This window comes from Pan troglodytes, chromosome 1, assembly GCF_028858775.2.
Source record: "Pan troglodytes isolate AG18354 chromosome 1, NHGRI_mPanTro3-v2.0_pri, whole genome shotgun sequence".
NCBI classification, from domain to species: Eukaryota; Metazoa; Chordata; class Mammalia; order Primates; family Hominidae; genus Pan; species Pan troglodytes.
In genome coordinates this window covers 154,608,157-154,633,329 of record NC_072398.2, presented here as the reverse complement: position 1 = coordinate 154,633,329, position 25,173 = coordinate 154,608,157, and the positions used below count along the sequence as shown (strand labels likewise).

Below are 25,173 nucleotides of genomic sequence, written 5' to 3'. Positions count from 1 at the left end.
TACCTTCCCTCTCGGCACTAAATGTAAGCTCCCTGAGGACAGGGACTTTGTCTATCTTCCTGCAAAATTCCTCAGGGGACAGTACCGTGCCTGGCACATAGTAAGTGCTCCTTACGTATTTGCCAAATGAAGGGATGATGTCCCAACTCCAAAATTTGTTATATTTTAATTAATTTCATATCTTTGTTATCTTTTGCTATATGGATAGATTTTTAGCTTAGATTCTGTTTAGATGCTTTTTGGTTTGATTCTGGTTTTGGCAGCTTGAGAAGGCTGTAGAATTTTTTCATGTTCTAGTTAGATTTTAAATTTCCTAGCTCCTCAGTAGAGTTTTCTGCCTCTCCCTTGGCCCAAGTATTTAAGTCCCCAAATTTACTTGCTTTTGAAGACTGGATTTTGAATGTAAATAAATGAAAAATAATTATTTTGTCTTAATAATAATAATTAAATTATAGCACTAAGTAATTTAGGAAATTTTAGATATAGGTAGGGTATTCTGTTGACTGAGGTCATAGGATATTCTTAAAATTGGTTTTTTGATCTGAGATACAGCATTCTATTCTTGCCAGGTCATATAAAATAGAATTTGCTACTATTACTTGTGTTTGATTTCCCCTGATAGGCTATTCAGCTAGGCCAGCCTTCTATGACTGAAAAAAAATCTTTAACAAACAAAGCTGACAAAACAAAGTAGTAAACTAGCCTGGTTTGGGTTTCAAGGTGAGTCTCCGGTGGACTCTGGAGCAGAAATCCTAAGTTTCTTCTGACTCCTTGGCCTGTCTGATGCCATAAGAGGGTGCAGGGGGAGATTTGCTCTGCTTCTCTTCTGTGTCAAGGCAGACTGAGAAGCTTTTAATCCACTATATTTCAAACAGTTGCAAGTAAAAAAAAATGTCATGGGAATACCCAGATGTGGGCAGATAACAACCCTACTTTTTACTCCCACTTATTAATCCATAAGAAGGAAGGGGGTGAGAAATAGTCTTTGGACAGTCAGCTATCCATGTACAGTAGTTGGATGCTGAGCCCTTTTCAAATGTACTCAGAATAAAAGTGAAACCCTACTACTTGTTTTGCCCATTAGATAGCATTATCTCCATGGAACGCCAATTCATATCTCTTTGTGCTGTGTGTGGTTCTCACATATGGGATTTTAATAACCTCCATGCTGTGCTATGAATTTATAAGCAGAGCTGATAGAGGAAAAGCACCACAGGACTTTATTTTTTCATTATTACTCTTTTGAAAAACAGGGTCTGCCTCATTTCTGTAAGGTTCTCACAGTACTGGCAATGTTGCAGCCAGAGGTATAGTTGTTACTATGGAAAGGACTAAGCTCTTTATTTATTTGCTATCTATTTTTTTCCAGACTCCCTTTCCCACTGCTGTCCTGCCTTTAGCCACCTCCATAATATCCACTGGCATTGTACTTGAAGCTTCAGTGAACTGATTGCAAGGAAATAGGCCCCGTTTGTTCTCTAGCTCTGTGGTTTATCTTACATTCTGAATGTTTTTTCTGCCCATCCTTTTAAACATGGTCACATTTCTCCTCTGTATAATTCTGCAGGTCCAAGTATCTTACACTGCTAAGACAACAGGCTCTGTAGTAAACCAGTCATGGATGTGCATGCTGACATTGCTCTCTGATCCTTGAGAAATTATTTGAGTTTTGTAAATTCATCTATATGATGGTAATGATAAACCTTCCTCCTAAGGTTGGTGTGGTTGTTAGTTGGTATGGTGTGGTTGTTAGTTGGTATATTTCCTTTTTTTTTTTTTTTTTTTTTTTGAGACAGAGTCCCCCTCAGTAACCTAGGCTGGAGTGCAATGCCACGATCTTGGCTCACTGCAACCTGCATTCTGTAAAAGGGACTAAAGGGGAGGATTTACCCTAAGCTTGATTGAGTGTTCAGGAAAATACTTCTTTGAGAAGCTGAGCTCTGGGCTAGGTCCTGCATGATGAAAAGGTATCTGCAAAATGGGAGGATGAGCAGAAGACAAAGAATTTCAGGAAAAAGACAGAATAGTCTCAGTCCTGAGGCTGAGACAAGAACATGGCATGGTTGAGAAATGTAAAGAAATTAAGTGTGGAGGCTGACCATGACTGAGATGGCCAGAGTCCAGGGCACCTGGAGCCACATGAAGAGTTTTGAAGTTTATTCAACATGGAACAGAAGCCTTGTTGATTTGGGGGTTAACACAAGTAGTGAAGCAGTTTCCTCCAGGTTTCTTCTACCAAGGAATGCCAGAGAGCAGTGTCTTGCTTTGTGTGATTAGTGTTTTGATTCATTACTTTTATGGGTTGATTTGTCTTGTGAGAATATGAGATGTGGATTCCAGAGCTTAAAATCTGCACGTTTATTTTGAATGCTAATTACCACAAATATGTTTTTAATTGATAACTGTGTTTCGACATACTTCATTACATTTGACCTTTAAGATCATTTTTAACTCATCCTCTTTAAAAAAGTTCCCTTTGAAGAAAATATAACACACATCAATGGCATTTTAATTATTTACCTTTGGAATATTTTTGTGTTGGACACAATTTATCCATCAAATAAAAAGTGAAAAAAGTCATATTTTGAGAAAATAACACAAAATAGGGCCAAGTGCCAAACATCCTAATATATTTGTTTTCTGCATGATTTATTATTACGCCTTTTTTGGTACCATTTACTAAGAATATGTATGACTTAATTTTTCATAATAGCCAGCAATTTAAGGCAGCAAAGTATTTGCTTTCTTCCACTGATCTAGTACCACCTATCATTGTATCATACTGACCTTTAATCCAGCTCTTACACACAAAGTCAGTTATCTGTATACTTATCGTTTTAATGGGTTTTGATAGATTTCCCCATGCTCATTTAGTTATATAAATGATTTATTATTTATGTTGGTTTTATGATAGTTTTTATGGGTTTTGTTTTGTTTTGGTGAAGCCATTTTGTAGTCTAACAAATATTTCTTAATTGGGTATGCATGAATTTTGGATAAGTTGCTCCATATAAATAAATGTTTTGATTACCTCTACCATTGCCTACAGCTGTTATCATCTTTAACCTCCAAGTTTTCTTTATTTTCAAAAGGAATTTATTGAATTTAATCTGAGCCAGTAAGACGGGCTTTGGTGTTAACTAATAGAGATTAGTTGCCCCTCTCTGATGTCTACATTACTGAAAAGTTATTAACTACCAAACTCCTGTGACACAGTATCCTTCAAATTCCAAAACTTAGCTACAGTTTACCTTACTAAAATCTCTGCTACTGGTAATCAGCCTTTTAGCCAATGCAGCATATATTCAGCTTTTGCCAGAAGATGGTTTGCTCCCAAGGGCTTTTGGCTCCAAAGACTAAGTGTTACTTGGTGGCTTTGGCAGGATTCAGAGGAGCCTGGCTGCTGGGAACTGACATGCTCAGAGCTTGCCAGCCCCAAACCATTGTGTACCTCACAGCTCTCAGTGCCAGGAGTTTGTGTGCCAAGAAAACAGAAACCTGTCTAGAAAATAAACTGTTTTCTCTTGCACATGTCCTCTAGGAAGACAAGAAGAGGTTGAACCTGTAAATTGTTTTGTGGTTAGAAATGTTTTAGGTTTTTACATGGGAAATATAATGCTATAACTTCATATGTAAAACAAAATGGCACATTATTTATGCTCCTCAAATCATTTTACCTCCAATTATTAAAATGCTTATATATATATATGTATTTTTTTTTTGAGATGGAGTCTTGCACTGTCGCCCAGGCTAGAGTGCAGTGGCACGATCTTGGCTCACTGCACGCTCCACCTCCCGGGATCACGCCATTCTCCTGCCTCAGCCTCCCGAGTAGCTGGGACTACGGGTGCCCACGACCACGCAAGGCTAATGTTTTCGTATTTTTAGTAGAGATGGAGTTTCACCGTGTTAGCCAGGATGGTCTCGATCTCATGACCTCGTGATCCGCCCATCTTGGCCTCCCAAAGTGCTAGGATTACAGGCTTGAGCCACCTCGCCTGGCCCAAAATGCTTATTAATCTTTTAAATGATCAATATAGTTGTTATTATGATGACAGTCATTTCAGTTCTTTCACTGAGGCAGTTCCTGTGTGTGAAAAGCTTCTAATGTGAGTGTGTGCTGTGGATGTATGGAGATCATCCCAGTTGGGTGGTTGTACATGAATGAATGTGGGTTATGTGGGCAGGTAATGCTGGAGAAGTCAGTGGAAGGTGAATTAGCCAGCTAACAAAACATTTGGATAATTGAATGTTCTTTAGAAACAAATCGTAAGCCATTAGGAAAGACCTTCCTTCCTCCCACTTCCCTTTCACCTTCCCCTTCCCCTTCCCTTCCCTTCCCTTCCTTTTCTTTTCCTATAGCACATAACATTGGAATTGACTCTACTCACTTTCATCCAACTATCCCTACCTCTTCTTCCTACTTACCCTAGATTTTTATTTCTATTTCTCTACCAGTTCATATTTTCCTCCATCTAGTTTTCATCAGAGAAAATTTTCTGCTTCATCAAACACAAAACTGAGATATAAATGTGGGAGCATATAAAATTAGAGCTTGACCTACATTTAGTACAATTAGTATTATTCTAAGGAAGTAGACACTTGTGGAAAAATGAAACTTGGAACACAGAAAAGGTTAAATTCATGGCGCTTATGTAGCTTATTTTCATTAGGCCTGTTACCTAATTACTTATTAGAATTTCTTTCTATCTTTTAGACCTTAGTTTCTTAACCTTAGCACTATTGACATTTTGAGTAGGATAATGCTTCGTTGTGGGTAGGGGGCTGTGCTGTTCTTTGCAGGATCTTTAGCAGCTTCTTGGCTTCCATTCACTAGATGACAGTAGTATCCCCCAATTGTAACAATTGAAAAATGTCTCCAGACATTGCCAAATGTTCCCTAGGGGACAAAATTGCTTCCTGGTGAGAGCTGCTTTTTTTTAGATCCAGGTGCTTAGACAAATGATGATATAAATCAGTACATTAAGTAGAGAAATTAAAAAAAAATCAGTTTCTAAAGACTAGATTTCTCAACAACTTATCACATTATTTCCAACAACATTCAAATTCAAAAGCTGATGCCCAATGCTAGCAAAGTATGAATAGATAGAAAGTAAACATCTTCCTTTGCATTAGATAAGATGTCCAGCAATGGAAATCCCTGGATTTAAAGACCTTGTTAAGATGTATTATGTCAGATGAAAAGTGCTATTTTAATAACTCATTGTTATTCTTAGCATGGATCTTTTATTTTAGAAAAATGGATAATTAGCATTTTGGCTTATCACTTTCCCTTAATGAATACAAATAATTTGATAGACAGACAACCAAGAGAGACTTCATTAAATAATGGGATTAATCAGCCTGGGACTGGAGTAAATTAGAGGTTAGACTTCCAGCCTGAGAGATGGAATTCAGGGTTTGGTGGCAATGTCATCCAATTCATGAAGGATATTTGTCTTGATTGACCTAATGTTGCAGTAAAAAACCAGAGCAAGGGTCAACTGGCCAAAAATAAAAGTCAAAACTCAGCTTGGGAAGTTATAGGCTACACTGCATTTAACTTGCAACTGGATAATTGCAAGAGCACATTCAAAGCGTCACTGCAAAGCCCTTGTTGTTTAGCCCTAGCTGCTTCAATTTCTAGATAATGGCCCATTATTAATGTAGAAGTATTAGAAAGTTTTCCAGGGAAAAATATCAACCTGGAACCATTCCCCTTTGCATGCATTATACACTTCACTGCCATCTGGTTATCCGTAATATCCACAAACCCCTACCAATTTTCCAAAAAGAACTACAAATAACGCTTTGTATTTTTAGAACAGTCTTCCTAACACCCAGAGAGGAAATCTATTGTGAAGTTAATTTTCTTTTTCAAATGTTTTAAAGTAAACTATTCTTTATTTCTAAGAAACAAAACCCAATGCTATGTTTAAGCAGTGATTTGGAACTGTCTTACTGTCACTCAGAGAAGACAGGTTAGTGGAATCTTTAAGGCTGTGGCTGTCTTTTGAAGCTTATAGTGTAGTCTTTAGAAAGTCTTCAGAAAAGATCATGATTCTTATGGAAGGTTATTTCTGTGGGGCAGTGGGAGAACTTAGATCTGATAAATCATTCTCATCATGAGTTAGAGGAATGATTTTATTCACAATTCATACTCTTCATTCATTATCCAACCTACATAGAAGCCTTAGTTCTGTGTATCCTTAAGCTGCATTTGACATTTTACCTCCTGATATTTTTCTAAGTAGCATTTTTCTACCAACAGACTCAGGTGAAAAAAAAATGAAGGTATCAACTATATGATGTGTACACATTTAGCTTTATTACTAGCATCTTCTAAGAAAAATAGCAAAGAGCTAAAACGAAAACAGAATGATTCTGTAAGTCCTGAAGGGAATCCTTCTGTGATACAATACAAGCAATAGAAAGGCCTTATTTCTCCCTATAAAATGTGTGTAATTGTTCTTTTCCTTATTTAATCACATGATTTGTCTTTAATAAACCTCTACTGGTTCCCAAGAAGTGTGGATCCTGGTAACAAGAGAGTCTTTAGTGCGCTGAGGGAGTGATGGTTGTGAGGATACAAGAGTGGAGAAATGAGAAGAGATAAACTACTATACTTTACTAAGAAATGGAGAGAAACAAAGAGTCTAGGGTATGTGGTTTGGAAGAAATAAAGATTCAAGAGGGGAGGGTCTTCTTCCATTTCCATAGAGCATCTTAAACAAAGTTTATATTGTCCACTGATGCTCTGTGGGGTGGCTTTCCTTTTGTGGAGTATGAGTAGCAGTGTTGAATTTTACCTCAAGTTACTGTGGGATAGATAGAGAGGCTGCTCTTGGATAAGTAATAAATGCGTTGCAGAAGTTAAGAAACAGATTCCAGAAGTAGAGAAATCTATGCAGAAGCATATAGCCAGAAAGTAGCAGAATGGTAATTGAACACAAATCTGATGACAGAGCCAATGCTTCCTTTTATTCTAGCATGCTGCTAGAAACTGGTTCTTTTATAATAGTCTTAAAATACCTTAAGTCTTTGAGATGAGATGAAAGTGAAATATGATGAAATGTTGAAGATTGTAATTGAAATTATACAATTACATATCTCTTTCATATTAAACTTTCAAAGTCCTGGTACTAATAGCTTGTATTTTAAATTATGTCTTTATTGTTTAATCCATATTGAAAATTTGGCTTATGCAAAATTATATGCCTTTGACACCAAAGAGATATAGAAAAGATATGGCCACTATATGATAAATTTGTTATCCTCTCTAATAAGAAATAAATATTTAGTCCCAGGTTTTGAGGTGTTATCTATACTTTTTCAAGCCTAAAACTTTACACTTGAAAATTAGTGATAAATAGTTATTATAGGTAATAGGTATGTATTGACAAGCACCTGTTTGTTTAGATATGATACTAAATGGTTATTTATTTGTTTTTATGGTCAGGTTTCTCAATAATATATCCATTCATAATTCATTGGCTTATTAAATAAGTTCTATATTTCAGATATATGGCTACAGATAGGAGCCCTGGTGTGAGGCAGGGGGGCTGTGATAATGACCTTTGTTTCAGCAGTGACTCAAGGACAAGACTCCAAGGCTCAGAATTTTGCTTTTATTTTCTCTGTATGAGTGTTTTTGTCTGTCAGTAAACCTGTTTAGTGAAATGAAACAAAAAAAGGTTTGTTTACATTTTGGATTGCCTTTGCATTAGCATTTTATGGCAATTGGTCTGGTTTGACTTAAAGTCCTCTTTTTTCATCTTTAAAGTGTGAGGTTGCTACAATATTCAGTGCTTAAGATATGCCACTACTGCTCTATCAAAATTATCCATGCAGGTCATAAATTCGAGTTCCAAAAAATGTAAAGGAGGTCATCCTTTTGGGCTGAGCTCCTTCACGAGGCCCCAGCATACCGGACCTAACCAGAATGGAGTCTCTCATGCTAAGTGCCATGTAATCAAACTGAACTTAGAAACTAGCCAGTTTCGAAAACAGGAGTTTCACAGCACCAAATCCAAAGGTGCCCTGTCAACCTGAGCTCTTATACACCGTTGGTAGAAATGCAAATTAGTATAGTCATTATGGAAAGAGTATGGAGATTTCTTCAAAAACTATACATAGAACTGCCATATGATCCAGCAATCCCACTACTGGGTACTTCTCAAAAAGAAAGCAAATCAGTATATCAAAAGGATACCTGCATCCTATGTTTATTGCACCACAATGCACAATAGCAATGACATGGATTCAATCTAAGTGTCATCAGTGGCTGAATGGTTAAAGAAAACGTTACACACACACACAGACACACACGCACACACAGAGGAATATTATTCAGCCTTAAAAAAGAGTGAGATCCTGCCATTTGCAGCATCGTGAATGGAACTGGGGGTGATTCTGTTAAGTGAAATAAGCCAGGCATAGAATGACAAATAGCACATGTTCCTACCCATATGTGGGTGCTAAAAAGTTTATGTCATGGAAGTAGAGAATAGAATGATAGTTACCAGAGTTTGGGAAGGGTGTGGGGCTGGGGATGAAGAGAGGATGGTTAATGGGTACAAATACACCGTTAGAAGGAATAAGTTCTAATGTTTGATAGCAGAGTAGGGTGAATATAGTTAAAAATAAGGTATTGTATTTTGCAAAATAGCTAGAAGAGAGGACATGAAATGTTCCCAACACATAGAAATGATAAATACTCAAGGTGATGGATACCTTAAATACTAACTTGGTCATTCCACATTCTATGCATGCAACAAAATATCACATGGATCCCATAACTATGCACAAATATTATGTATTAACAAAAATACTTAAAAAAGAAGAAAAGTCCCCTCTGCTTTAACCCTATAAGGAAAGTAACTTTGAAATGAACAATTGGGCCAGGCATGGTGGCTCATGCCTATAGTTCCAGCATTTTGGAAGACCAAGGTGGGAGGATTGCATGAGTCCAGGAGTTCGAGACCAGCCTGGGCAACATGGCAAAACCTTGTCTCTACAAAAATTATAAAAATTATCCAGGCATGATGGCATGCGCCTGTAGTCCCACCTACTTGGGAGGCTGAGGTGGAAGGATCACTTGAGCCCAGGAGGTAGAGGCTGCAGTGAGCCGAGATGGGGCCACTGCACTCCTACTTGGGCAACAGAGGTAGACGCTGTCTCAAGGAAAATAAATAAATAAATAACCAATCCACTTCTTATTCCTTGTTTCTTCTTTCTACAGCCCTTTTTTTCCCCTATAAAAGCCCACCTCTGTCTGCTTAGCTCATTGGAGCACCTTTCTATTTAGTAGATGGGATGTTGCTCAGTTTACGAATCGCTAATAAAAGCCAATTAGGTCTTTGAAACTAAATTTGTTGAAATTTGCTTTTTTGATGCCACTATTGCTCTTTATCAAAATGATCCCGTAGATAGTCTATAGTCTTTTCTTAGTGTGTTCTCCCAAATCTGTTGGGAAGATACTAAGAAAGTTCCGTAAGTCTGAAATCTGGTCCTAAAACTGTGTCCAGTAGGTACCATTGTATTCAATATAGCATTTTGGTTTAATCTTGATCTTCTAAAGTCTGAATATGTTCTTTAGTTTGCCTAGTTTCTGCAGTCTTGTGTACTAAAAGGGTAGTAATTTTCAGTTAGCTAATTACTATGCTTTACATAGTTATAGGGACGAAGCATTTTAGAATGGCACTTCATTAAAGCAGTAAAAATACTGTGGGCTCAGTAATCTCATTTACTGGGTCAATAGCCCATAATATCTAGACGAAGATTTAAAGTAGTTTAAAAATAATTATTCAAACGAGAAAGGGATTTCAAACTATAATTACCATAGCAGTAAAGGAATGAATGACTCCAAAGCAAATATAAATATTATATTTAAATCTTAATATCTGATTGCTGTAACTCAAAGGGTTTGGCTCTTCCAATAGTAAAGATCACAAGATCTTAGACCTGAAATAAACTACAGCAAGCAGCTAGTCTTTGTGTAGAAATTAAATTTTTTCCTGAAAAACCACTTGTAGTTAAATATCCAGACTGACAGGCTTTTTGCAGCTCATTCTTCTATAAGATGCTTTTTTTTTTTTTTTTTTTTTTTCTGAGATGGAGTTTCACACTTGTTGCCCAGGCTGGAGTGCAATGGCGATCTCAGCCCACTGCAACCTCCGCCTCCTTGGTTCAAGTTGTTCTCCTGCCTCAGCCTCCCGAGTAACTGGGATTACAGGTGCGCACCACCAGGCCCAGCTAATTGTTGTATTTTTTTTTTTTTTAGCAGAGATAGGGTTTCACCATTTTGGCCAGGCTGATCTCAAATTCCTAACCTCAGGTGATCTGCCCACCTCGGCCTCCCAAAGTGCTGGGATTACAGGCGTGAGCCACCATGCCCTGCCAAGGTGTTCATTTTTCTTAGAGCATTTGCATATCTCTTACTCAGTTTTTTCCCCATGTATTTGCATTTTTGTTGCTATTGCATGTTAGATTTCTTCTACTGTGGTCTGTTTTTGGTATTGTTTTGTTTTTTTTTGTTTTTGCTGATGTACTGTTGGTGATTTTCTGTATCCATGTTGTAGCTGGTTACCATTTTTAATTCTCCTATTAGTTCTAATAGTTTTTCTCTGGTTGCTGTGTTTGCAAGGAGAACTACTGTATCATCTGTAAATAATGATTTTTTTTCTTCTCTATTTCAGTATTAATACTTCCCTTCACCCTGCCTCTGGGTTTCTGTGATTACATGGAGTAGAGCTTCCAGAACAGTGTAAAATAAATATTAGTGGACATTCTTATTTTGGTTCCAGTCCTAGTAAGAATATGTCTAGTTAAGAGCTTCTAGATTATTTTCCAAACCATTATTCCATGAGATGTTAATTGATGTCCTACAAAAAAAAAAGAGAGTCTTCTAAATAATTTTCTTGAACTCTGAGTTAACCAAAATGAGACAAATCTCTTTAGTGAATGGGCTTTTATAACCTTTACTATTTAATATGCATTGACAATCTCCTAGAGATGGAGAAAGTATGTGACTTTTCCCAATATATTTGTCATAGAACACTGTTTTTGAAGAACATTTACTAACATCTTATAAAACGATACATCAGTGGTACCGTTCTGGTATTGTTCTGGTAGGGTACTGTTAATTGTGATGTTTGGGGGTTTTGGTTTCAAAATGATGTTCTTTACCGTGTTAAGAAAATATCCTACTTTTAGCTTACTTAGAGTGTTATATAAATCAAATCTTTTACTATACGCTTTACTCTATCTGGCTTTTGCTGAATATAATGTTTTTTATATTTACTGATGTTGTTTATTTGTTTTCAATGCTGGATAGTAGCCCTTACACAAGTATCATAAAAATTTGTGTGGTTTGCAATTTGAGGGAGTTTAAACAATGCTGCTCTAAGTGTTTGTGTACATGAAAATTGGTACACAAAAAGAATACATTTTTATAGGACATATAGCAGGAAGTAGAATTTCTGGGTCATAGAGCATATATACATTCAGGTATACAGTAGAATGCTACAGTTTTCAAAAGTGTTAATGAAGAGTTTACACTCCCATTTGTTGCCTGAGACTTCCAGTTGCAGTGCATTTTTTTAAACACTTTAATGTTTAATTAACAAAATAACTCTTAATTTCAGGTAACCTGGTGTATATGCAGTAACATCTCGTTTTTAAAATTGGCATTTTCTGGATTATGAATGATAAGGACCTTTTCTTGTGTGTATTTGCCATTGGATTTCCTCTTTAATCAATAATTGCATCTTATGCCAATTTTTTATTGTTTTGGCTGATTTTATTATCTATATAAAGGAATTTGTTATGTATTTTGTATATTAACCCTTCCTATGATTGTGTTCTCCCTCTCCATAGCCTGCCTTTCACTTTTAATGTCTTTTGAAGGATAGTATAATTCATTTTATCAATCTTTTCTTCTACTGTGAGTGCTTTTCTACTTTGTTTAATAAAAATGTTTCCTACCTGATGGTATGAAAATTTTCTCCTGCACTTTCATCTTAAAGCATTACTCTATTGTATTTCTGATACAGGTTTTCAATTCACCTAGAACTGAAATTTGTGTATAAGTAAGGGTCTAGATTTACTTTTTCCATGAGGTTATTGAGTGTTTTTAAAAATGTCTAATTTCCTCTGCCCAGTACTCTGTTTGGCACTTTCATCACAAATACTTGGGGTCTTTATTATGTTGCATGGGTCTATGTGTTTGCCCTTGTGTCCATACCATCTTGTTCCTCTTCATCAAGGGCATTAGCTTTCTTGGCCCTTTGCATCTCTATAAAAATGTTAGGATCAGTTTGTAGAGTTCCATGGAAGAAATCTTATGGTATTTGGGGATTTTGATTGAGATTATCTTGAACCTATAGATTCATTTGAGGATAATTTACCTCTTTACACCATTGAATTTTCTATTCCATGTATATGTTATGTCTCTCCAAATATGTAGATCCTTTTTAATATTTCTCAATAAAATGGTGTTATTTTCTCCACAGAGGTCTTGCACATCATTTATTAGACTTATTCCTAGGTATTTAATATTTTGAGGCAGTAATGAATGGCATCTTTTCTTAAATTTTTAGCTATATTGAAATACAACATATTTGTATTCTGCTTTGTATCTAGCAATCCTAACTCTAATAAAAACTATAACAAATTATATATGAATTTTTAATACCACGATATAATCTGTAGATAATTATATTTTTGTTTCTTCTTCAATCTTCAAACTTTTTTTATTTTTTCATGACCTCAGTATAATATTAAATAGCAGTGGTGATAGTGGAAATTATTATTTTATTCCTCATTTTGAAGGGATAGCTTCCAAAAATTTAACATTAAGTATTAAGTACAATGTCTGCTATAGAATTTTTGTTTAGTAAAAACATTTTATCAGACTAAGTAAGTTCCTTGTTGTTTTCCTTAAATAACAGTTTTAAATTATTAGTCAACATTGAATTTCCTCAAATCCTTTTGCTGCATCTGTTGAGACAATCAAATGACTTTATTTTTGAGATGATCATTTGATTTTACTGTTAATATTGCAAATTACATTAATTTATTTTTCTCCCCAACTTTTTTTGTTGTGAAGAATTGCAAAGAGTTGTAAGTTTCTGAACACCATTTTTACTTGAAATATAACAGCCAACAGACAAACTATGAATATTTAGATTTTGGCATTTGGAAGACATTTTCTCAAAAATGAATGAAATGGGCCTGTCTCTTCAGGAAAATAACAATGATTTTTTAGAATATAAGTGAGATTGGGGACCAAAAGTTTGAAAACTTCTGTGCTCTTAGAAAGTGTGATGTTACGCTGGGCACGGTGGCTCACTCCTGAAATCCCAGCACTTTGGGAGGCTGAGGCAGGCAGATCACCTGAGGTCAGGAGTTTGAGACCAGCCTGGCCAACATGGTGAAACCTCGTCTCAAGCACAAATACAAAAATTAGCTGGGCATGGTGGTGGGCACCTATAATTCCAGCTACTCAGCTACTCGGGAGGCTGAGGCAGGAGAACTGCTTGAACCTGGGAGGCAGAGGCTGCAGTGAGCCGGGATCGCACCACTGCACTCCAGCCTGGGTGACAAGAGTGAAACTCTGTCTCAAAAAAGAAAAAAAAAAAGAATGGAAGATACTTAAAACACTTCTAATTTTATACCTCCTCTCAAGTTGTATGCTATTTTATAATTTTCATTATAAAATTTCCTCTTTGTTTTTGTATGATGAAGCTTTATTGTTTACATGTGGATTTATTTTACTTGAGAGTAATTGAGCCTTTTGAATCACTGAATTCTCATAAATTCTGAAAATTTTTCACTGACTTGCCTTTATCCATTTTATCTCTTCTCTCCCTCTGAGATTTCAAATAAATGTATAGTAGTCCTTCTCATTGTATTCTGAGTCTCTTACCTTATTTTTTTAAATCTCATGTTTCATTCTGAGTACTTGCTTCTGTCTTCTCTTTCATTAATTCTTTCTTTAGCTTTATCTAATTTGCTGTTAAATTCATTTCTTGAGTTCTTTATTTCATGTATTATATTTATCAATTATCGAACTTCTAAGTAACTATTTTACATATCTGCTCCATCACTTTTTGTAGTTTTCATTTCCCTGCAAAATTTTTCACTAGACTCCTATCTCATTGAACATCGTAAACATTGTTTTAGTCTATATCCTGTAATTCCGTATGTGGAACTTTTATGTGAGTATTTTTGTTGGTTTTCTTTAGTGGTGGTTTGTTTCTTTTTATATCTGAAGTTTTTAATTGTGTGTGGGGCATTGTGCTTAAAACTTTATTTGTAACAGTGATTTGAGACCTAGGATGATATTATCTTCCTCCAGAGGAGATTTTTCTTTTGTTGTTCTAGGTGTCTAAAGTCAATAGAAGTTCAGGAACACACAATAAAATTTTCAAAACTGAGGTTATCAGACACAACAAATTGACATAAAATAGGTTGACAGATTTTATAAGACTGATTTATTTTCAGTTCAGACTTAATCTTACAATAACTCTAGGAATCCTAGTTCAAAGTGAATGTTTGTTTACCCTTGGGCTCTGGATTCTGATTTCTATTCTTCTAGGCCCAACATGCTTCCAGAAACAGACCTCACCTATTCCTTCCAGAATTACTAATGCCTCTGGGGCAAAAGCAGATTTTAGTGTTAGTGAGCTCTAGTCTTCTCTAGGCTGGTAATTTCTTACCATCTTGTTAAGTCTTCGGTGGTTTAGAGATGAATTTATATATTTTTTTGCAGCTAAGTTATTTTCCATAGAAGGGCAGTCTGAATTTTGAAAGTTAACATTGTTGAAGTCAAAGTTCTCATGATGGTACTTTTTAACAATAATGAAGTTGAATATCTTCTGTACTTTGGGTTTTCATTTTGAAACTAGAAGGCGTACTTATAGTACAGCTTTCCTGGAGCCTATCCCATTTGCAATCACAGACCTTTAACTCAAAGTTTATGCAAGCCACATTCTTCTCCTTGTTCCTGAAATAAGCCTAGTCTTAGAATATACAATGTAAATATATCTCTCCTTGCCTCCAAGGAATGTACATAACCCCACTAAGACAGTCATGCTTCCCTATCTTTTCCATTTACTAATTTTGCCACCATTTCCTTCCACTTTCAGTGTGGGATCCAGTTGCTAGTGCCCATGACTATTTCTCAACTTCCAACTTTCAGCTTTCAGTACACTACGCACCATGATCTCCTGACTAGCTGCTTTCTTCATTCTTGCCTCTGTGTTCCAGAATATTATTTAGGCAGAATACATACCTTACAGTAGCTTCATCACATATCTATAGTTTGTAAATTCTAGCTGAAACATCATTTGCAATCATTTTTATTCTCAACTCTCTTACTCAAAATATTCTTTCTCAAAAGTTCATCCTATTTTAAAGTCTGTTAACTGTAACTTGAAGTACCCTATCTCTCATCAATTAACACTTGCTTCCTTTTAGAAATATAAGAGAACCTAGAGTGAATCTAGTTGAAGTCCTTTCTTATAAAGTAACCTGTTTCTTCTCTCATTCTTGATTCATTCTTCCTGTTTCCAAGAAAGATGTATTTCTGCCTTTCCAAAGGGTACCAATCTAACTATACTGTTAAATTATTGAGTCTTATCTTCCATGTATTCTCACTCCATCAGTGGTCCTTCTCTTGTATTGTCAATCATTCCATCTTTACCAACCACCTCCTCTCAAACTATAAGCCCTTAAAATATCCTTCATCCCAGAAAGCAAAACAAAATGAAAAAAAAAAAAATCTGTATTGAGTGAATGGCAATGACTGTTCCGTTTACCACTAGCTTTATATGCTTGCAGGAATCCCACATGAAAATTAAGAAAATTTATTAGGTAGTATGATTTTCCTTACCTCCAAAGAAAATTCTAGCCAGAGAATTGATAAAACCTCTAATGCTATATAATTAAAAATAACTCTGTAGGAAATAGAAGTTCTCATGCTTGGCACTACATGCAGACCTCCAGTATACTCTCCATTTGCTCTTCAAAATATCTGACTTCTAGGGCTGACTTCATGTGTAAGTCCCTCTTGTCAATCTGTTAGTATTTGAAGGATAACTAGAAGGATTTCCTACCCCAGCATCTTCCCTAAGGATTCAAATTTATTGTTTTGTTTTCATCCCTTTGATCAAACATTATGGTCTCCTCTCTTATCGTTTTTAATTCTTCTAGGAGAATGTTTCTCAAACCTAGGCATCTATTGGAATCACATGTGGGACTTGAAAAAAATTATGTGCAGGTGCCATCCTCAAAAATTGTCTGTCTTATTTGGTCAGGGGTGGACTCCTGCCATTGCCATTTTTAAAAGTTCTCCTGGTCATTGTAATGTATAGCCAGTTGAAAACTATATTCCTAGTTGAGTGACATGCAAGTACACTAATACCATATAGCAAGAATCAGTTTTCTTACCTTCTTTTTGTGACATTCCTGTGTGGCATTTTAGCAGCATGTCCTGAGATCATCCTCCTGAAAGGAGAAAAAAATAATCAAGAGGTAAGTTGGCCATAAAATTATCCAAGTTTTACTGTGACCTAATAGTAATAATAGAATATGAATTATTACCATAATTCACATCCATATGAGAAAACTCTTTCTTGGTTTGAGAAAACGTGTTTTTTGCCTCCCAGTCTGGAGAAAACATGTTGCGTTCCTCTGGCACATGTACATGTTTATGCAGATCCATTCCCTAGAGGAACTTCCAAATAAAGGGAGCATATTATATATGGCAACCGAGAAACATAGCTTTATGTTGCCTGTTGTAGAATTATTTCTTGACATTCACACTTTTATGCACCCCCATATTAAGTTTTATGCTTAGATTTAATGTCACCAGGTAGGAACCAAGGTAAATGCCACATCCCAAATCCACATAGAGTCAGAGCTAAACCATCAGTTATCAAATCTGTCTTTTTATGTGCTGTGAGATTTATACACATTGCTTTAGAAAGCTGCATTCACTGGAAGATGCTGGTTTGTGGAGGGGCAAGGAAGTACATTTACAGGTTAGCTTGGCTGAACTGTGTTGATTTCTCTGCAGAACAGTCTTCACAATTCTTTGCTCACAGTTAAAGGTCTGCTGAAAGTGACTCAGTGTAGATGAAAACAGCTTGCTTAATCATTCCTGAAACACGGGAAAAATTAAAATACATTTTTTTTTGTCAAGCAATAAAAGCAATGCCAGATTGTTAATGCCTCTTTTGTACCTTTCACTTAAAAGACCTCAAAAAGAACATCAAGGAGAATAAAGGCAAAATCTATTCCCCAATGGCGTCATTATACATGTTGAAGCCTCTAAAACTAGAACTCTAAAGACATTCAGGAAGAGCAGGGGAATAAATGACAGCAAACTGAAGAGTGTCTCTGGATCTTTGTTCAACCTGCTTTGTTCAAATTCATTCAAATTGGATAATGAAAAGCAAAGATCTTTTTTGTTTCAACATTAAAGTAGTAAATTAGTGAGTGGTGAGTTGCTAATTGTTCTGTAAAGTATTTAAGGTGCCAGGAGTGTCCCATCTCCAATTTTTAAAATGGCATCCTTATGGTTGAAATGAAAGGAACCATTAGAGTAGTGTAAAACAATGTTTTTAATAATTTATGCTGGTTCAATTGAAATGATTTTCATTTAGAAATACTCATTGAAGTTCTTGTTTTTACTTGAGATAAGCAAGTTTTATTTTAGACTTCAAGATATCAAATAGAAATTCATTTTCTGGATGGGGCTAAAGTAGAAAGATAGATTAGAGCTATCCAATGTTGTGTTTCAAATCTGGCTGTTTCTACTTGCTTTGAGGGTATAGAATTAGCAGGTTTGGTTAAATTTTACTTGAATTTTGGGTGACCTTTTCTAATCCTGACTGTTTCATAATTTAATGTCTTGACCTTCGTTTTCCATAGAGCCACCTTAGTGATAAATGCAGAGATTTAATAACTAGAACTAGTTGACAGGTGACCTTTCATACATGGCTGTTCCTTTTTGCTGTAGAAACCACTGTTTTGCAAGTTTTATTTCACAAATTTTAATTATCTATTCTATTGTCTATAAGCTTATTCAGAGAGAAAAAAGTAAAGGTTAAATATTACATTATTCTTACTGATTAAAATGTAAAGTGCTTGGCAGTTGTCCCAATATATCACTCAGAAAGGATAGGGCAATTTGTCAGGTTCATACCCAAAGAAGAGAAAGGGATGGTTTTCCCAGGGTGGTTGGTAAGGATGAAACTGGCCTAGGAGAGTGAGCAATCACATCAGCTAAGTGAAGGTAACAGATGTGTGTGTGTGTGTATTTGTGTGTGTGTGTGTGGTGTGAATTTTGAATGGAGGAACAGAAGGGTTCTTTTACTGTATGTGTACCAATTTAAAGGGAAAAGTGACCCTGAGTCAACGAGAGGTGAAACTTGCCAGTCAGGGTGAATAACCTGTCAGTTTTGGCCATTTCTCTCTCTCCCTCTCTCTCTCACTCACTTTCTCTCTTAACCGGGAAAGAATTGGTTAAGCATATCATGGTAAATTGATTTCTGGAATCTATGTTAATAAAATATATTGTTTACAAACAAGGAAATAAGGCTGAGTAATTATAAAAATGCTAGAGACTTTTAAAAAGAGTTGAGAATATCTACACTTTCCCCCCACCCTACAGTATCAGAGAACACAGGACCTTCACAGGGAATCAATTCCTCTGTGCTTACATTCTTCAGTATTTTTAAAAACAGAATTCATTTGTATGCCTCTCAAATACTCATGCTTATAATAAAATAAAAATAAAAACAGGCATGGTATAAAAAGACCCATTGTGTGAACATAGTACCCCAGTCAGCCATTGTCCTGGATCCTCATAGAAGAGAAGAGCCATTCATGAGTTAGAGACCTCTTGACAGTCTTCAATGAACATTGATTCCCAAGGACTTGCAAATGGCCACTGTGAGTTTCTAAAGTGAATTTCTGAAGGAGGCTTTTGGGCAGTGGGGAGGTATTATTCACTTTAGTCCTGGAGACCAGTTTAGAAAATAATATCATCTGCCATGGTCTTTTTTGCCCGACATGGACAGTAATTATTTATTGCTTGAGAATCTTTCACTGCTGTTGTGAAAGAAACAGTTTGAAAAGCAAATTGAGTAAGCAGATGTGAAGGACCATTTAAAAGCTAATAAAATTGGTCATGATTAGTTTATCTTAGACTGAAATTTCAGCCATATTTCAAGCTGAAAATATCAACAAAAACATTTTCAACAATTTTTTATGTCATGCTAGCACTATTGCCAAAAAGGAATAGTGGTGAAGTTATTGATTACAAGCATGTTTAAAGCATTAATCTATGATTTAATTAAAATAATTTAAATATAATAGTGAGCAAGATTTGAGGTGTCTGCATATGTGTATATTAAGAATAGTGAAAATCAGTAATAATTATTTCTTTGATATTCCACATTTCCTAATGCTGCTGTGAGTGCATTTCCTGAAAGTTAACATATGCTCTTCTTTTTAACCTGAAAAATATCTAGTATCCTTTGGACATCATGTTTATCTCAACTTCCTCAACTCAGTAATGGAAAATAAATTAAGGTAACTTGAAAAATCTGCCATGAAAATTATGTGGAATAATGTAATAAAGTACTGAGAAATATGACTGACCTGTAATAGGCATTCAATCATGTGTATATCAAAAATTCTACTACACTATACTTATAGGTCTCTCTGGTGCTGTTTCTTCCCTTCCTCTCTCTCTCACCTTCTACCTGTGCCCCAGCCAATAATCAAGTCATTTTTTCCTGTAAGGTGGCAAAATGTCGAGATTCATTTTAGCAGAGAAATGACTTGTTTTACAAAGCCATTCCTTAGGCTTCTAAAACAGCATACGAATTGACTCCAGTTGATCATGAAACTCTCCCACACAGCTTAGCGCTGTGTACTGAGATTAAGTTCACACTGATTAGAATTTTAAAATTATTTTACTCTTCACAGTGCCTTGCACAGAATAGGTGCTAAATAAAAATTATGTGGTTATTCAATAGATGTCACCAAATTCTTAACTCCTCCCAAGCTGATTGTTTTGAAACCAGATGTGCTGGTATAGAGTTAGTATACTTTTGCAGAGGAAAAAAATAGCCAAAACAAATACAGTGCTGTTACCATAAAAGAAAATCAATATTTTAGACCTTAAATAAAAGGAAGTGTTTGACATTTGTGGCTTTCTTTAACAAGGACATAGGGACCCAGACAGGGTTGGCTGAATATTTGTGGTGCTCTCAGTTTATAGACACAGCTGAAGCCCAGTGAAAATATTTTGAATGTACAAGATGTTTTCAAAGATGTTTTGAGTGCACAAGAGACAAGATGAAGAAGACAAGTTTGTTTTTAATGAAAAAAAAAAGCAAAAAATAGAGACAATTCAACTATAAAGGGAGAATTCAAAATTTAGATGTGGCTTGATAAAGTGGAACTAGATAAATCTTAACAAAGTTCTTGGAAAATCCAGGGCCTCAGTCTAGAAAGAAAGAGTAACTGCCTACTGAAGCAGAACTGAATGAGTGAAGACATATGGAATAAATTTTCAAGCAAAGCCCCCAAATCAAATAATATAAATGAGTTGAAGAAATAGCAGTACACTTTAACAGAGAAAGTTGAGATCAAAAGACATAGTAATAAAGCTAATAAGAAAAACTGAGATAACTAGATAAGAGCAGATTTTGGGTCAAATTGTCCATTTGTGCCTAGGTATTTCTTTCTTTTTGTCATGGCATACTGTAGTTTGAAGGTGCCTTCAGATGTATAAATGAGTCCCTTGGGCTTTGCAAGCAAGCTTTTTGTGCTACCTGAAGCTCCTGATTATAATTAGGAATGTTCCATTTGTCTGGCCCCCACACTCTTATCATACTTTAAAAATGGTTCCTGCAAGTAAGTGGTAAAATAGAGCAATTATCATGTTCATCCATGTCTCCTGGTACCTTATTCAGGAAGGCAGATGGCTAGGCAAAACTATTACCCAGAAGTATAGACCAAGAAGTACAAACGTCTCTTAAGATGACGGCCATGGTGACAGTAGGGCCAAGTGAATAGTCAAACAAAAAAACAAAGTGGCAATTTTATAGATCACCATCTACCCTCGAAGCCGTTGCATTCATAATACTCTACCCAATGACATATTTGTCACATAAACAAGAGGCTATTGTTCCCCATGTTTGCCCTCAAGTTGTTAGTTAGCTGCTGACCTCATAATCTGCACAGCTGTGGCATCCCAATATGTTGTCATGAAACAGATTGTGATGTCTTAATTGATCACTTTCAGAGGTTACAATTGTCAAGTGAGACCAGTGTGCTGGTCTCACTTAATTCTATATTAAGCCTTGTTACAGCAAAACTGGCTAATTCATTATAATGACTAGGAAATCCAATGTAATTTGCTGCATTTTATAGATTCGAACATATCCAAGACTTTTTCTTTTTCTTCTTTTTGATTGTTTAAATTTGTGGAGGCTATACCCCAACCATGCTTTTATTACACAACGAAGCAACTTCTTGGAATAGCAAATGGAATGTAACCCCCCGCACCATATGCATCTTGGTGATAAGTTGGAGTATGCCATATGACACACACAATTTAAATCAGGCATTGATTTGCATGACTGTAAGTGAATTGGAGGACTCAGCTAAGAGTAATGGATGTCAGGCTCTGCTGCAAGTCGTCTGGCAAGAAGAATATTATGTTCTTCTCTATTGTGTAAAAGAAGGTAGGCTCCTAAGAGGTTGAGGAAGGGTCTTAAATCAATGCGTGACCCCAAAGGGCACTTCCTTGTGCCTCCATTTTGGTCACTGGTGAAGTCTTCACTATGGCACTAACCTATAAAACTCTCTTTTCCAAGTGTCCTAATACACTCATTCACCTTGTATGGATCTATTCCCATCTGGTGCCTGGACCACCTGCTACTCACATTAGTTGAGAAACCTTACTGTGGCAGGGGTGATGAACAGTCCCTTTAATAACAGAGTTTTAAGACAACTCATAAATGGGCCTTTGTGCATTCTGCAAGTCAAGTTTTTTTCAAAAGTTTTATCTTTGACATTTCAAATAAACACATGCCTTTGTCGGTCTGGCACATTTTATAGGAGTACAAATAAAAATGAAATCAAAGAAACTAATTTAAGTTAATGTAATAACTGTTAGCATCCAAAATGCAGGAGGAAGAACAAGCATGTTTATCAAAGCACTTTTTTATAGTAGAAAAAAAAACAGATAATAGCTAAATGCCCAGCAGTAGGCAAATCGGTACATAAGGTATATCCCTATAATGGAATCTTGTGCAGGCATAAAACTATCTCTAAGGGCTGACATGGGAAAGGCTGATGATTTTTGATTAATGGTTTCTCATTAAGTAAGAAACCAAGGTGGCCAAATAATATAAATGGCATTTCTCAACCTGTCTAAAATAATATCTATAGAAAGGAAAAAAATGTGACAAAAATCGGTGTAGTGTTATTGAGTGATGAGAATATGGAGAATTTTTTAAATCATTTTGTCCATTCTTTTTAGTTTTTGAGTTTCCCATATTACTTTACTAATTAGGGGGAAAAAGTTTTTAAAGCAGTTTGAGTAGTTTCAATTCAATAGGCTGTACCTTCAGAATATTTCCAGAACATAAGCAGCTTCTCTCCATCTCCTTTGCTACTCAACATGGTCCACATCACTATCCTCTCTTGCTGGGATTGTAGCAGCGGCCTAATCTCCTGCTTCCACCCTGGCCTCTTTTTTTTTATCAACTTTCCACACAGTTGCCAAAGCTGTTAAAATGTAACTCAGCTCAGTCATTCCTCTGTCCCGAGCCCTTCAATGGCGCTTCATCTCACGCAAACTCAAAGACCCCAAGTGATTTCTCCCCTGCTATCTGTCTGGCCTCAGTACCTACTTGGCTCTCCCCACTGGCTCTGCCAGGCTACATTGCTCTTCCTATTATTCCTTTCCTGCCTCAGGGTATTTGCATTGGTTTTTGCATTTGCTCTGCAGGAAAGCTTTTTTCCTAAATATGCTCATGGCCAACTCTTTCACTTCATTCAAGATTATTTTCTTGAAGATTATTTTCCTCAAAGATTATTTTCTCAGCAAGGTCTTTTTCTGATTACTCCACCAACTCTCTCCCTCTCACACACTCACACACACACATGCACACACATACCTCTTAACCTCCTTTCCTGCTTTAATTTTCTCAATTTAGTACTTAGCAAAATTTAACATATTATATGGGATGATAGTTTATTTATTGCCTTTCTCCTGCACCCAACTTGAATATAAGCTCTATGAGAACAGGAATTTTTGTTTATAGTTTTCACTGCTGAATTCTAACCCCTGGAACTGTGCCTGACACATCGCAGGTGCTCTATGACTGCTGTGAGTGCCTACCATTGATAGGAACAATGGTCTGTTACAGTTGTATGATGACTAACAGGTTGATTTTTATGCAGTATCTTACCTCTCAGTGTAGTTATTTTAATTCAATTGCTTTCACTTCCTAACTTAACCAATTGAGCCTTTAATGTATTCCAGGGACTGACGGGGGAATGGAGTTAAAATGAAGAAGATAGGCATTGTTCTGACATAGTTTACTGTCTAGTGGACAGACATAATTAAACAATAAAGTCCAACACAATACATAAAACAAGGATAGTACCCAGTCGAGAGAGGCTACTCACCAACAGGCACAATAAAAATTCAAGATCGAATGTCAGATGCAAAATGTGGAATCTCATAGAAGGGAGATGAGAAAGATGTATATCAAAAAAGCACATTGCTTCTTTATTACTGTTTTAAAAGAAAGGGTGACTATGTGGGAGAGAAGCAGCAAAAGCAATCTATGTGGTTGTTTTAGGAGAACTGAAAGCAAGGAATAACGGAAAGGGCAGTGGGCTTAGAGTTAGACGATCTAGATTTGAATCTAACACTGCAGCTTTATCATCTCCAAGTCCTGAAAGCTGATGCTTAACTTCCACGAGTCTCTATTATCTCCGTGGTTAAATAAAAAGGGATAAAGGGACTTAGACTAACTATAGAGACTGTCTGCGTATATACCTTCCCATCTAAAAGGAGGCCTTTCCTTATCCATCTAGGATAAACATAAACACAGACGCCAATTAATATGATGACTTGAGGGAATCTCTGAAGGGTCTCTGTAATATTTCTGCTAGCCTGGGACTTACCTTAAGTAGTTACTGGTTCCGAAAATCTGTTTTATAACCTCATTGCTTGCTGAACTCTTCATATTTTTATCAATTGCTCATAACCATTCATGCATACAGGTAAAATACATAATTGATCCCTGGATATGTTTCTTTTGCATTTCCTTTATAGCCACCAACCTTATTACAAAGATCAAATCTTTTCATATTTTCTTATTTCACCTGAAATTACAGTTCTGAATAAAAATATGTATCATTTAGAGTGGAAAACAAATAACTATTTTTTGCCTATAATTTTAAACCAGGGCATGGGGATTATAGAAATTAAAATTATTTTTTGACGGTATACTTTTTCTTTTTTAATGGAAGCATGCTGTTAACTTGATAATCTGTGGCAGAGACTGTAGGTTTGGTATTTGTAGGTACTTCAGAGATATTTCCATATTTGGTAATTATACAATATCTGAACTTTTGTTTTCCCATAGGAACTTGTTTGACTAAGTGGAATTTACTAATTTACATGCCTTCTTTCTCTATTTTTCAGCCTTTGCAACTGGACTGCGACCTTTGTGCCATAGTGTCAAACTCAGGTCAGATGGTTGGCCAGAAGGTGGGAAATGAGATAGATCGATCCTCCTGCATTTGGAGAATGAACAATGCCCCCACCAAGGGTTATGAAGAAGATGTCGGCCGCATGACCATGATTCGAGTTGTGTCCCATACCAGCGTTCCTCTTTTGCTAAAAAACCCTGATTATTTTTTCAAGGAAGCGAATACTACTATTTATGTTATTTGGGGCCCTTTCCGCAATATGAGGAAAGATGGCAATGGCATCGTTTACAACATGTTGAAAAAGACAGTTGGTATCTATCCGGATGCCCAAATATACGTGACCACAGAGAAGCGCATGAGTTACTGTGATGGAGTTTTTAAGAAGGAAACTGGGAAAGACAGGTGAGCCCTCTCTGA

At 36.1% G+C, this 25,173-nt stretch overlaps 1 protein-coding gene across 1 annotated transcript in view; it reads left to right on the top strand.

Annotated features, from left to right (window-relative positions):
* The window catches only part of ST6GALNAC3 (ST6 N-acetylgalactosaminide alpha-2,6-sialyltransferase 3), a gene marked incomplete at its 5' end in the record, with an annotated part of 315,027 nt that overhangs the window by 73,525 nt on the left and 216,329 nt on the right, over window positions 1–25,173 (top strand). Inside the window, 1 exon segment of the mRNA NM_001193679.1 lies at window positions 24,749–25,158. Within this exon segment, the coding sequence (NP_001180608.1) occupies window positions 24,749–25,158 (410 nt within the window).